Source organism: Centropristis striata, chromosome 15 (genome assembly GCF_030273125.1).
Source record: "Centropristis striata isolate RG_2023a ecotype Rhode Island chromosome 15, C.striata_1.0, whole genome shotgun sequence".
Lineage (NCBI taxonomy): Eukaryota > Metazoa > Chordata > Actinopteri > Perciformes > Serranidae > Centropristis > Centropristis striata.
The window spans coordinates 22634271-22648391 of record NC_081531.1 but is presented as its reverse complement, the minus strand read 5'-3'; the positions used below and the strand labels follow the sequence as shown (position 1 = coordinate 22648391).

At 38.8% G+C, this 14121-nt stretch overlaps 1 protein-coding gene across 1 annotated transcript; it reads left to right on the top strand.

Moving 5' to 3' along the window:
- Positions 1 to 25: 25 nt before the first annotated feature.
- Positions 26 to 13391, top strand: LOC131986220 (trichohyalin-like). The gene has a single exon (XM_059351072.1). The coding sequence runs from the start codon at positions 26 to 28 to the stop codon at positions 10457 to 10459; it is 10434 nt and encodes a 3477-aa protein (XP_059207055.1). The 3' UTR covers positions 10460 to 13391.
- The last annotated feature ends 730 nt before the right edge of the window (positions 13392 to 14121 follow it).

The window sequence follows — 14121 nt, the reverse complement described above, 5'->3', positions numbered from 1 at the left end:
GAATCTGGATAGAGAGAGGGGTATGATGGACAAAGAGAGACTGGACTTGGAGCTGATGAGGTCTGAAATCCTGAAACAAAGGGACAGTTTAGAACAAGACAAAACAGATATAACTGAGGAAAGAGACCAGTTGAAAATCAAACAGACTGAGCTACAAAAGAAGAAAGAACAAACAGACATTCTTCTTGATGAGATAAAAAGAGAGAAAAAAAACATGAAACATCTGACAAATCAGCTTCACGCTGAACAAGAGAGACTTCAGATTGCCATGGACATGATTACCTCCAAACAAGAAGCACAAGAACTCAAAGAAGAGCAGTTGAAGACACAAACACAAGAATTGGAAAGCACTGAGACCAGTTTACTTTTGGAAAGAGAGGAACTGGAACTGATAAGGAAGGACCTGAACAAGAAGAAAGAAGAGGTTGAAGCTGCCATGATCACCATCAGTGAAGACAGAGAACAAGTAAATCAGATGAAGAGTAGCACAGACAGGGACAGACAAATGTTTGAGAATGAAAAGGAGAGAATGGAAGGAGAAAGGTCTGAGCTGAAAATGAGACAAGATCAACTCTTCACTCAAATGAAATCTGTTGGAGCACTGAGGGAAAAACTTCAACAGATGAATGACAAAAGAGACCAGTTGGAAATCAGACAGACTGAGCTGCAAAAACAGAAAGAACAAACAGACATTCTTCTTGATGAGATAAATAGAGAGAAATCCAACATTAAACATCTGAAAACTCAGCTTCAGTCAGAAGAAAACAGACTACAGAAAGCCAAGGACATGATTACCTCCAAAGAAGAAGAACAAGAATTCAAAGAAGAGCAGTTGAAGAGACAAACACAAGAATTGGAAAGCACTAAGACCAGTTTACTTTTGGAAAGGGAGAAACTGGAACTGATGGAGAAGGATCTCAACAAGAAGAAAGAAGAGGTTGAAGCTGCCATGATCACCATCAGTGAAGTCAGAGAACAAGTCAATCAGATGAAGAGTAGCACAGACGGAGACAGTCAAATGTTTGAGAATGAAAAGGAGAGAATGGAAGGAGAAAGGTCTGAGCTGAAAATGAGACATGATCAACTCTTCAGTCAAATGAAATCCGTTGTAGCACTGAGGGAAAAATTTCAACAGATAAATGACAAAAGAGACCAGTTGGAAATCAGACAGACTGAGGTGCAAAAGCAGAAAGAACAAACAGACATTCTTCTTCATGAGATCTATAGAGAGAAAACCAACATGAAACATCTGACAAATCAGCTTCACGCTGAACAAGAGAGACTTCAGATTGCCATGGACATGATTACCTCCAAACAAGAAGCACAAGAACGCAAAGAAGAGCAGTTGAAGAGACAAACACAAGAATTGGAAAGCACTGAGACCAGTTTACTTTTGGAAAGAGAGGAACTGGAACTGATGAGGAAGGACCTCAACAAGACGAAAGACGAGGTTGAAGCTGCCATGATCACCATCAGTGAAGACAGAGAACAAGTCAAAGATCAACTCTTCAGTCAAATGAAATCTGTTGAAGCACTGAGGGAAAAACTTCAACAGCTGAATGAAAAAGTGCATGAAAAAATGAAAAGCAAATTCATCATTCTAGGACAAAACAACCAAGATGTAGTCAAACAGGTCGATGTTTTGGAGCAAAAATATCAGGCTCTGGAAATACAAAAAGAGACAATGTTGCGTCACACAGAGACATTACAGAGAGAACGAGAAGGACTGAAAAGTGTGTTGTCAGAAGTTGTCGCTCAGAGACTAGAAATGGAAAATCAACTGCAACAAGAGGATTTGTTGGAAAAGACAAGACTTGGAGAACTGAAGTCACAGCTGAAGCAATACAGAGAGAATCTGGATAAAGAGAGGGGTATGATGGACAAAGAGAGACTGGACTTGGAGCTGATGAGGTCTGACATCCTGAAACAAAGGGACAGTTTAGAACAAGACAAAACAGATATAACTGAGGAAAGAGACCAGTTGAAAATCAAACAGACTGAGCTACAAAAGAAGAAAGAACAAATAGACATTCTTCTTGATGAGATAAAAAGAGAGAAAAAAAACATAAAACACCTGACAAGTCAGCTTGATGCTGAACAAGAGAGACGTCAGAAAGCAATGAACATGAATACCTCCAAACAAGAAGAACAAGAATTCAAAGAAGAGCAGTTGAAGAGACAAACACAAGAATTGGAACGCACTAAGACCAGTTTACTTTTGGAAATAGAGGAACTGGAACTGATGAGGAATGATGTCAACAAGAAGAAAGAAGAGGTTGAAGCTGCCATGATCACCATCAGTGAAGACAGAGAACAAGTAAATCAGATGAAGAGTAGCACAGACAGGGACAGACAAATGTTTGAGAATGAAAAGGACAGAATGGAAGGAGAAAGGTCTGAGCTGAAAATGAAACAAGATCAACTCTTCACTCAAATGAAATCTGTTGGAGCACTGAGGGAAAAACTTCAACAGATGAATGACAAAAGAGACCAGTTGGAAATCAGACAGACTGAGCTGCAAAAACAGAAAGAACAAACAGACATTCTTCTTGATGAGATAAATAGAGAGAAATCCAACATTAAACATCTGAAAACTCAGCTTCAGTCAGAAGAAAACAGACTACAGAAAGCCATGGACATGATTACCTCCAAACAAGAAGCACAAGAACGCAAAGAAGAGCAGTTGAAGAGACAAACACAAGAATTGGAAAGCACTGAGACCAGTTTACTTTTGGAAAGAGAGGAACTGGAACTGATGAGGAAGGACCTCAACAAGACGAAAGACGAGGTTGAAGCTGCCATGATCACCATCAGTGAAGACAGAGAACAAGTCAAAGATCAACTCTTCAGTCAAATGAAATCTGTTGAAGCACTGAGGGAAAAACTTCAACAGCTGAATGAAAAAGTGCATGAAAAAATGAAAAGCAAATTCATCATTCTAGGACAAAACAACCAAGATGTAGTCAAACAGGTCGATGTTTTGGAGCAAAAATATCAGGCTCTGGAAATACAAAAAGAGACAATGTTGCGTCACACAGAGACATTACAGAGAGAACGAGAAGGACTGAAAAGTGTGTTGTCAGAAGTTGTCGCTCAGAGACTAGAAATGGAAAATCAACTGCAACAAGAGGATTTGTTGGAAAAGACAAGACTTGGAGAACTGAAGTCACAGCTGAAGCAATACAGAGAGAATCTGGATAAAGAGAGGGGTATGATGGACAAAGAGAGACTGGACTTGGAGCTGATGAGGTCTGACATCCTGAAACAAAGGGACAGTTTAGAACAAGACAAAACAGATATAACTGAGGAAAGAGACCAGTTGAAAATCAAACAGACTGAGCTACAAAAGAAGAAAGAACAAACAGACATTCTTCTTGATGAGATAAAAAGAGAGAAAAAAAACATAAAACACCTGACAAGTCAGCTTGATGCTGAACAAGAGAGGCGTCAGAAAGCAATGAACATGAATACCTCCAAACAAGAAGAACAAGAATTCAAAGAAGAGCAGTTGAAGAGACAAACACAAGAATTGGAACGCACTAAGACCAGTTTACTTTTGGAAATAGAGGAACTGGAACTGATGAGGAATGATGTCAACAAGAAGAAAGAAGAGGTTGAAGCTGCCATGATCACCATCAGTGAAGACAGAGAACAAGTAAATCAGATGAAGAGTAGCACAGACAGGGACAGACAAATGTTTGAGAATGAAAAGGACAGAATGGAAGGAGAAAGGTCTGAGCTGAAAATGAGACAAGATCAACTCTTCACTCAAATGAAATCTGTTGGAGCACTGAGGGAAAAACTTCAACAGATGAATGACAAAAGAGACCAGTTGGAAATCAGACAGACTGAGCTGCAAAAACAGAAAGAACAAACAGACATTCTTCTTGATGAGATAAATAGAGAGAAATCCAACATTAAACATCTGAAAACTCAGCTTCAGTCAGAAGAAAACAGACTACAGAAAGCCATGGACATGATTACCTCCAAACAAGAAGCACAAGAACTCAAAGAAGAGCAGTTGAAGACACAAACACAAGAATTGGAAAGCACTGAGACCATTTTACTTTTGGAAAATGAGGAACTGGAACTGATGAGGAAGGACCTCAACAAGAAGAAAGAAGAGGTTGAAGCTGCCATGATCACCATCAGTGAAGACAGAGAACAAGTCAAAGATCAACTCTTCACTCAAATGAAATCTGTTGGAGCACTGAGGGAAAAACTTCAACAGCTGAATGAAAAAGTGCATGAAAAAATGAAAAGCAAATTCATCATTCTAGGACAAAACAACCAAGATGTAGTCAAACAGGTCGATGTTTTGGAGCAAAAATATCAGGCTCTGGAAAAACAAAAAGAAACAATGTTGCGTCACACAGAGACATTACAGAGAGAACGAGAAGGACTGAAAAGTGTGTTGTCAGAAGTTGTCGCTCAGAGACTAGAAATGGAAAATCAACTGCAACAAGAGGATTTGTTGGAAAAGACAAGACTTGGAGAACTGAAGTCACAGCTGAAGCAATACAGAGAGAATCTGGATAAAGAGAGGGGTATGATGGACAAAGAGAGACTGGACTTGGAGCTGATGAGGTCTGACATCCTGAAACAAAGTGACAGTTTAGAACAAGACAAAACAGATATAACTGAGGACAGAGACCAGTTGAAAATCAAACAGACTGAGCTACAAAAGAAGAAAGAACAAACAGACATTCTTCTTGATGAGATAAATAGAGAGAAAAACAACATAAAACACCTGACAAGTCAGCTTGATGCTGAACAAGAGAGACTTCAGAAAGCCATCAACATGAATACCTCCAAACAAGAAGAACAAGAATTCAAAGAAGAGCAGTTGAAGAGACAAACACAAGAATTGGAAAGCACTAAGACCAGTTTACTTTTGGAAAGAGAGGAACTGGAACTGATGAGGAAGGATGTCAACAAGAAGAAAGAAGAGGTTGAAGCTGCCATGATCACCATCAGTGAAGACAGAGAACAAGTCATTCAGATGAAGAGTAGCACAGACAGGGACAGACAAATGTTTGAGAATGAAAAGGAGAGAATGGAAGGAGAAAGGTCTGAGCTGAAAATGAGACAAGATCAACTCTTCAGTCAAACGAAATCTGTTGAAACACTGAGGGAAAAACTTCAACAGTTGACTGAAAAAGTGCTTGAAAAAGTGAAAACCAAATTCATCACCCTAAAACAAAACAATCAAGATGTAGACAAACAGGTCGATGTTTTGGAGCAAAAATATCAGGCTCTGGATAAACAAAATGAAATAATGTTGCGTCACACAGAGACATTACAGAGAGAACGAGAAGGGTTGAAAATCGTGTTGTCAGAAGTTGTCGCTCAGAGACTACAAATGGAGAATCGACTGAAACAAGAGGATTTGTTGGAAAAAGCACATCCTGGAGAAATGAATTCACAGCTGAAGCAATACAGAGAAGATCTGTATAGAGAGAGGGGTATGATGGACAAAGAGAAACTGGACTTGGAGCTGATGAGGTCTGACATCCTGAAACAAAGGGACAGTTTAGAACAAGACAAAACAGATATAACTGAGGAAAGAGACCAGTTGAAAATCGAAAAGACTGAGCTACAAAAGAAGAAAGAACAAACAGACATTCTTCTTGACGAGACAAAAAGAGAGAAAAAAAACATAAAACACCTGACAAGTCAGCTTGATGCTGAACAAGAGAGACTTCAGAAAGCCATGAACACGAATACCTCCAAACAAGAAGAACAAGAATTCAAAGAAGAGCAGTTGAAGGACAGAATGGAAGAAGAAAGGTCTGAGCTGAAAATGAGACAAGATCAACTCTTCAGTCAAATGAAATATGTTGAAGCACTGACGGAAAAACTTCAACAGATGAATGACAAGATGAGTGAAGACCTGAACATTTTTATGGAGAGATTACAACAAAACAATGAGTATGTAGTAATGATGTGCACTGTATTGGAACAAAAGTGCACAGCATTAAAAGTGCAGAAAGAAAGCATGTCTTCTTACATTGAACTGCTTGAGAAAGAAAAGAAAAGGCTGATGAGTATAATGTCTGACATGGTCAATCAGAGAGAAGACATGGAAAATCAATGGAAGCAGAAGTTTGAGCTGGAGGAACAAGATCTTAAGAAACTGAGGGCAGAACTGAAGCAACACAGGGGAGATGTGGATAGACAGAGTGAGATGATGAACAAAGAGAAACAGGACTTGGAGCTGATGAGGTCTGACATCCTGAAACAAAGGGACAGTTTAGAACAAGAGAAAACAGATATAAATGAGGAAAGAGACCAGCTGGAAATCAAACAGACTGAGTTGCTAAAGCAGAAAGAACAAACAGACATTCTCGTTGATGAGATAAATAGAGAGAAAACCAACATTAAACATCTGAAAACTCAGCTTCAGGCAGAAGAAAACAGACTACAGAAAGCCATGGACATGATTACCTCCAAACAAGAAGAACAAGAACTCAAAGAAGAGCAGTTGAAGAGACAAACACAAGAATTGGAAAGCACTAAGACCAGTTTACTTTTGGAAAGAGAGGAACTGGAACTGATGAGGAAGGATGTCAACAAGAAGAAAGAAGAGGTTGAAGCTGCCATGATCACCATCAGTGAAGACAGAGAACAAGTCAAAGATCAACTCTTCACTCAAATGAAATCTGTTGGAGCACTGAGGGAAAAACTTCAACAGCTGAATGAAAAAGTGCATGAAAAAATGAAAAGCAAATTCATCATTCTAGGACAAAACAACCAAGATGGAGTCAAACAGGTCGATGTTTTGCAGCAAAAATATCAGGCTCTGGAAAAACAAAAAGAAACAATGTTGCGTCACACAGAGACATTACAGAGAGAACGAGAAGGACTGAAAAGTGTGTTGTCAGAAGTTGTCGCTCAGAGAGTAGAAATGGAAAATCAACTGCAACAAGAGGATTTGTTGGAAAAGACAAGACTTGGAGAACTGAAGTCACAGCTGAAGCAATACAGAGAGAATCTGGATAAAGAGAGGGGTATGATGGACAAAGAGAGACTGGACTTGGAGCTGATGAGGTCTGACATCCTGAAACAAAGGGACAGTTTAGAACAAGACAAAACAGATATAACTGAGGAAAGAGACCAGTTGAAAATCAAACAGACTGAGCTACAAAAGAAGAAAGAACAAACAGACATTCTTCTTGATGAGATAAATAGAGAGAAAAACAACATAAAACACCTGACAAGTCAGCTTGATGCTGAACAAGAGAGACTTCAGAAAGCCATGAACACGAATACCTCCAAACAAGAAGAACAAGAATTCAAAGAAGAGCAGTTGAAGAGACAAACACAAGAATTGGAAAGCACTAAGACCAGTTTACTTTTGGAAAGAGAGGAACTGGAACTGATGAGGAAGGATGTCAACAAGAAGAAAGAAGAGGTTGAAGCTGCCATGATCACCATCAGTGAAGACAGAGAACAAGTAAATCAGATGAAGAGTAGCACAGACAGGGACAGACAAATGTTTGAGAATGAAAAGGACAGAATGGAAGGAGAAAGGTCTGAGCTGAAAATGAGACAAAATCAACTCTTCACTCAAATGAAATCTGTTGGAGCACTGAGGGAAAAACTTCAACAGCTGAATGAAAAAGTGCATGGAAAAATGGAAAGCAAATTCATCATTCTAGGACAAAACAATCAAGATGTAGTCAAACAGGTCGATGTTTTGAAGCAAAAATATCAGGCTCTGGATAAACAAAAAGAAATAATGTTGCGTCACACAGGGACATTACAGAGAGAACGAGAAAGGTTGAAAAGTGTGTTGTCAGAAGTTGTCGCTCAGAGACTAGAAATGGAAAATCAACTCAAACAAGAGCATTTGTTGGAAAAAGCACATCCTGGAGAAATGAAGTCAGAGCTGAAGCTATACAGGGAAGATCTGGACAGAGAGAGGGGTTTGATGGACAAAGAGAAACTGGACTTGGAGCTGATGAGGTCTGACATCCTGAAACAGGATGAAAAATTAGAACAAGAGGGAAAAGATGCAAATGTGGAAAGAGACCAGTTGGAAAACCAACAGACTGAGCTACAAAAGCAGAAAGAACACATGCTTGATGAGATAAAAAGAGAGAAAAACAACATCCAACATCTGAAAACTCAGTTTAAGGCAGAAGAAAACAGACTACAGAAAGCCATGAACATGATTACCTCCAAACAAGAAGAACAAGAATTCAAAGAAGAGCAGTTGAAGAGACAAACACAAGAATTGGAAAGCACTCAGACCAGTTTACTTTTGGAAAGAGAGGAACTGGAACTGATGTGGAAGGATCTCATCAAGAAGAAAGACGAGGTTGAAGCTCCCATGATAACCATCAGTGAAGACGGAGAACAAGTCAATCAGATGAAGAGTAGCACAGACAGGGACAGACAAATGTTTGAGAATGAAAAGGACAGAATGGAAGGAGAAAGGTTTGAGCTGAAAATGAGACAAGATCAACTCTTCAGTCAAATGAAATATGTTGAAGCACTGAGGGAAAAACTTCAACAGCTGAATGACAAGATGAGTAAAGACCTGAACAATTTAATGGAGAGATTACAACAAATTAATGAAGATGTAGTAATGCTGGGCACTGTATTGGAACAAAAGCTCAGAGCTTTTAAAGTACAGAAAGAAAGCATGTCGTCTTCCATTGAACTGTTTGAAAAAGAAAAGAAAAGGCTGATGAGTATAATGTCTGACATGGTCAATCAGAGAGAAGACATGGAAAATCAATGGAAGCAGAAGTTTGAGCTGGAGGAACAAGATCTTGAGAAACTGAGGGCAGAACTGAAGCAACACAGACAAGATCCGGTTAGACAGATTGAGATGATGAACAAAGAGGAACTTGACTTAGAGCTGATGAGGTCTGACATCCTCAAACAAGATGACAAATTACAACAAGAGGGAAAAGATACAAATGTGGAAAGAGAACAGTTGGAAATCAAACAGACTGAGCTACAAAAGCAGAAAGAACACATGCTTGATGAGATAAACATAGAGAAAAACAACATTAAACATATGAAAACTCAGCTTCAGGCAGAAGAAAACAGACTACAGAAATCCATGAACATGATTACCTCCAAACAAGAAGAACAAGAACTCAAAGAAGAGCAGTTGAAGAATTGGAAATTCCAATTGGAATTGGAATTGGAAAGCACTAAGACCAGCTTACTTTTGGAAAGAGAGGAACTGGAACTGATGAGGAAGGACCTCAACAGCAAGAAAGAAGAGGTTGAAGCTGCCATGATCACCATCAGTGAAGACAGAGAACAATTCAATCAGATGAAGAGTAGCACAGACAGGGACAGAGGAATGGAAGGAAAGCTGTCTGAGATAAAATTGACAGACTGGCCTACTAGTGTAATTCACTCTATTTGCCATCTGAAAGAAAAACTGAAACAGCTGAATCAAAGTAAACATGAATATTTTACAAAGAATATGGACAGATTAGGGCAGAAACACAGAGACTTGTTGCAATTTAACTCAATCTTGAAACACAAGTGTGATGAACTTCATAAACATAAAAATAAGATTAGGGGTTATTATGATCTGATACAAAAAGAGAATAAACATCCGGTGACAATGAAGTTGGACAAAGCAGTACAAAGTGAGGTTTCAAATGAATGGATGCAGGAGCAAGCATGTGATAATGGTGTCCTGCAGTCAGATGTTGCAATCCAGACTGAAGAAATTAAAAATCAGTGGACGTTAGAAGGAGATGAATATTATCTTGACAAAAAAGGGAAAACTGAGAGGGAAGATATGCTTTTAGGAGCCAAGGATGAAGAAGTGAAAAATAAACACAAACAGAGACTTTCTATATTGTCTGAGTCTGCATCAGATCAAGATGATTTAAAAGATGATAAAATGTCAAACACAGATTTCTTGCGAAAGATGTGGAAGGACACTAAAATGGAACGGAAGGAGATCAATCAAATAAAGTGCGTGAGCCATGAGATCAGAAACAACCTGGAGAATAGACTAAAGGTGATCAATCAGTTTGTTAAGAGAACACAGTTCCAGAAAGAAAGGGAACCATGGAAGTTCAAACAAAGGCTAAGTAGTGACATTCCATCCCAAAGTGACAGGAAGAGAGACTGCATTACACTCAATAAAAAACACACAGATCTCCAGCAACTTAAGTTTGAGATGCTCTCTGAGAACAAGAAACTCTCTGTCAAAGAAAAGGTGCCTCATATGTTGACAACTAGCAACAAAGCTAATGAAACATTCCAGGTTGATATAACTACAAGAGATGCAACAGTGAATGTAACAAAACAAGCTTTTAAAAAAACATATCAAGAGCAGATGAAGGTAAAAGAAGAAGAATCAGAAGCCGGTCCAAAGACATCCAGTGGACTTCTCTGTCATCTCCAGCATTACTGCTATCGATGCTGCTGCCATTGCTGTGCCTGCTGTAAGCAAGTCAGCCAGGAGAAGAAATGAAAGACAGATCTATTATGTCTCTGGTGTATTTGGTTCATTTGTGGGTTTGAACTTATGTGAATTAAAATGCAACAGTTCTTCCCTCAAAATGGCATCTGGGGCCTCCATTTTGGTCATCTGGCAAGGACACAGCCAGAAATCTCTCCTCCCATGGTGCTTGGCGTTTGACCCCTACAGAAAACCTTTGGCACCACAGGTGGTCTAATGTAGCCAGAGCCCCCCTCTCCTCTCTCCAATTTTTCTTCTCTGCCTGCACGGCAGCGAGACCTCCTTCTCCACTGGCCTCAGGAGGGGACACAGAGACCTGGATCCACCAGCCCCCCTCCTCCCTCAACTCCTGCACCAAGTGTGAGGCCTTCTGCCCTCTTCAACAAATAATCCTGCTGTAACTTCCTGGCTACTCTGTGCACCCAAAGGTTGGATTAATGAACACAAAGTTCCTTGCAACATCCAGAGAAACTGCCTCAACAGTTTGCAAGACAGCAAATTATTGAAACCCAGCCTGCAACCAAATCAGCAAAGAACTGCTTGATTTCAGCCTGCAACCAAACCTCCTTCCCACGCCTTCTTCATAATCCTTGTCATTTATGGACTGGTATGTACTGCTTAGATAAGACAATCAGCAAGGACTCAAGCCCAAAGTATCGACCTGTAATCAATAATTTGGTTTATGTGTTATTTTCAGTATTATTGTTGTAATATTTGTGTAGCTACATCATTTGAAGTTGAATGTTAATCTTGTATTACAAAGACACTTAGTCGTACAGGCAAACTACACACAACACATTTCACATCCAACATACTTTAAATTCGCTTTTTACAGACATGCAGCTCTGTAGAAGCTTATACAGCAACACATGGCTCATTGTCCTTTAAGACAGGAAAAACCATCCCTTCACACCAACACTGTCTTGTTTTTCAACCCGTTGTCTTAAAGACATGAAGCTCCCCACATACACATTACATTACATTACATGTCATTTAGCAGACGCTTTTGTCCAACGCGACTTACAATAACACACATGCCTTTTCTCTTTTGCACCTTTACATTGTAAATAATCTAAGATTAGTTTTTGTAGCTCTCTATACTCCATAGATTGTGTGCATTTGTTTGCTTTGCTTTGTTTATTTGGAACAAATACCCCTTTGGAATATACATCCTGTCCATTTAATGTTGTACACCGTGAACAATATGCTAACTTCTTCTATAAAAATAATTCCAAATTCCTTCAACCACTACTAAATTTAAATATGGTAATTTAATTATAATTAAGTTAATTATTAATCAGTGTTCCAAACTGATAGTTTAGTAACTTTATGAGACTGACTTAGGTGAATTGGCTATCTTTTCTCTGTTTTACAGTGGTGCCCCAAAACTACAGGTGACTTAGAGTAAATCAAGTCATAAAGTATTATAATTAATGATTATTTATGACCATTATTAATTCTGATGACCATCTAACCACGCTTTTGAACCGTGAGACCCACACAAGTGTTGCTCAGGTTCATCCTTACATATTTTATATTTTTATGAGTGTTATATCATTCATGGTAACGCCCTTCTTTACATTAATGATGCTCCAGTATGAGGCATCCTATAACTGTTATAACCCTACATTAAAGAGTTATAACCCTACATTAATGGCGCCCTGTTGGGAGGTATCACTTATTTGTAATCCCACATCCTAAATTCCCTACAACACTCAAAATGTCAAAATGTTTTTCTGTGTATCAAAATGCAAAATGTTTGAGGTTTTGTGTCTTGAAAAACGATTTTCCTTTACTGCCTATTACATTTTTGATTGCCTATGTAAATATCTTTTATCTGTTTAATACATTCTCATGTAGGGACAACTGGACATTGCTTATGCTTTTTCCAATTCCTGTCTGGAATGCAAGGACTGGTAATTCCCCAAGACCTGGGGAATGTTGACACTCACTCTTCCCACTTTACAGACTGGTTCACACAAATGATCATTGGCATTGGTGCCTAGCCTTGTTTATTCAGATGTCCCATAACCCTTTATCTTCCCGAGAATAGTAACTTATAGTAGTAATAGTAACGAGAATAATCGACAATTTTGTTACTTTAGAGCTAATAATCTTTCTATAGCCTCGCTCCAAAGTTTAGTTTCACGTGGTGATGTAATTTATATTGTTTGGTCAACAGTATTGATCTCGTTTTCATCACGATACAGATTAAAGATCAGATTTATTTCATAAGTAAAGGTCTATTCGCCAAAGACTGCCACAGCCGCAACTACTGTCTGGACCATCTACAGCGTTAGTCAGCTGCATAGAGACTTGTTCCACCGCTGGTACCACCATTGCCTGCTAGGCCCGTCTACTTTGCAATAAGTTAGCGGCCAGTCCAGCCACTCCAAAGTCACCTGACCCAAACACAACCACGGGACAAGACACGCAAGAGCTGACAGCTTCTCTGGTTGCCACTGTTTTGCCAAGGACTGACTGCCATGACCTGGGATCCAGGCATGGAACAACAGACGGATTAACAGGTGGACCGACCAGTATGGATATCTGAGACGGATGCTGCCCCTCTAAATGGCGTTGATAAAAGATGAACCTAAGATCCTTAAAAACGAGCATGGACGTTGGTTGCTGCAAAAGTAGGCAAAGTGGTTTTTTTGGCTGTTTTCTGGCATGCGTGATGCAGAAACTTTAAACTTTTGAAATAAGTTTCATCTTTGATTTAAAGCAACTTGCTCACGTTCTCGATAATGTGAATTAATATATTTTATTCATGAAATGAGAGAGACGTCTAATTTCCTTTATCTTTAGTGAGAACATTTGTTTTCTGGGTAAAAGTTTCATGTTGCATTAACTTGTTGCTTCTTTTCTTTTACTTTGACCGACTATATATGTGTGTCAATTTATTTTTTCAAATAAATGTATTATCTCGTCGTAATAATAATCTGTCGTTGTTGCGAGTTTATTCATGCAGAGAACAAGGTCACTGGTAGTATGGATGTATAATTTTAAATTGAGACAGAATTTATTATTTTTTCAATACCAAACATTTGATTACTGTTAAAAGCAAAACCAAAGTAAAATGTTACATTATCCATTCATCCATCTTTGACAAGAACACAGGATTACTTCCTCAAATAGGGCCCCGACATATTCATTTACATGTGCATTTTGTACTTAAGGGGAAAAAAAACAAAGGAGGATCACTTGTTCTTTAAAAAATAAAGAAATTGTGATAATGTGCAAACAGGAAGTAGTTGAACTGATTATGATACTGATTTAAAAAATACCAAAATACCTTAGTCAACAACTGAAGTGTACTTATACATTATTGGGAGTTTTCCACTTTTTTTCTTTGCTGTGATAGTTTCAGCCATTTCAAACAATGTCAATTTTGCATTAAAGGTGACATAATTGAGCAAATGACAATTAATGACAACATTCACAAGCATGCATAAAGCCTCTTCCATCTTAATGACAGATGTCATGTCATGGTTATGACAGTGTCATGTCAGTCTTATGCATACCCCTTCAAATAAAGTGTTACCAGTTCCTGTACGGGGGAAAAACTGTTCTCCCTCAGTGTGATTTTTTTCTATCTTTTTTCTCTCTTTGGAAACCAGCCTTGGCTCTTGACTGATTAAACTGACATAACCTGTTGTCTTTTTTCATCA

Excerpts from the sequence above, each read along its gene's own strand:
- LOC131986220 (XM_059351072.1), top strand. The coding sequence starts at position 26 with ATGGACAAAGAGAGACTGGACTTGGAGCTGATGAGGTCTGAAATCCTG.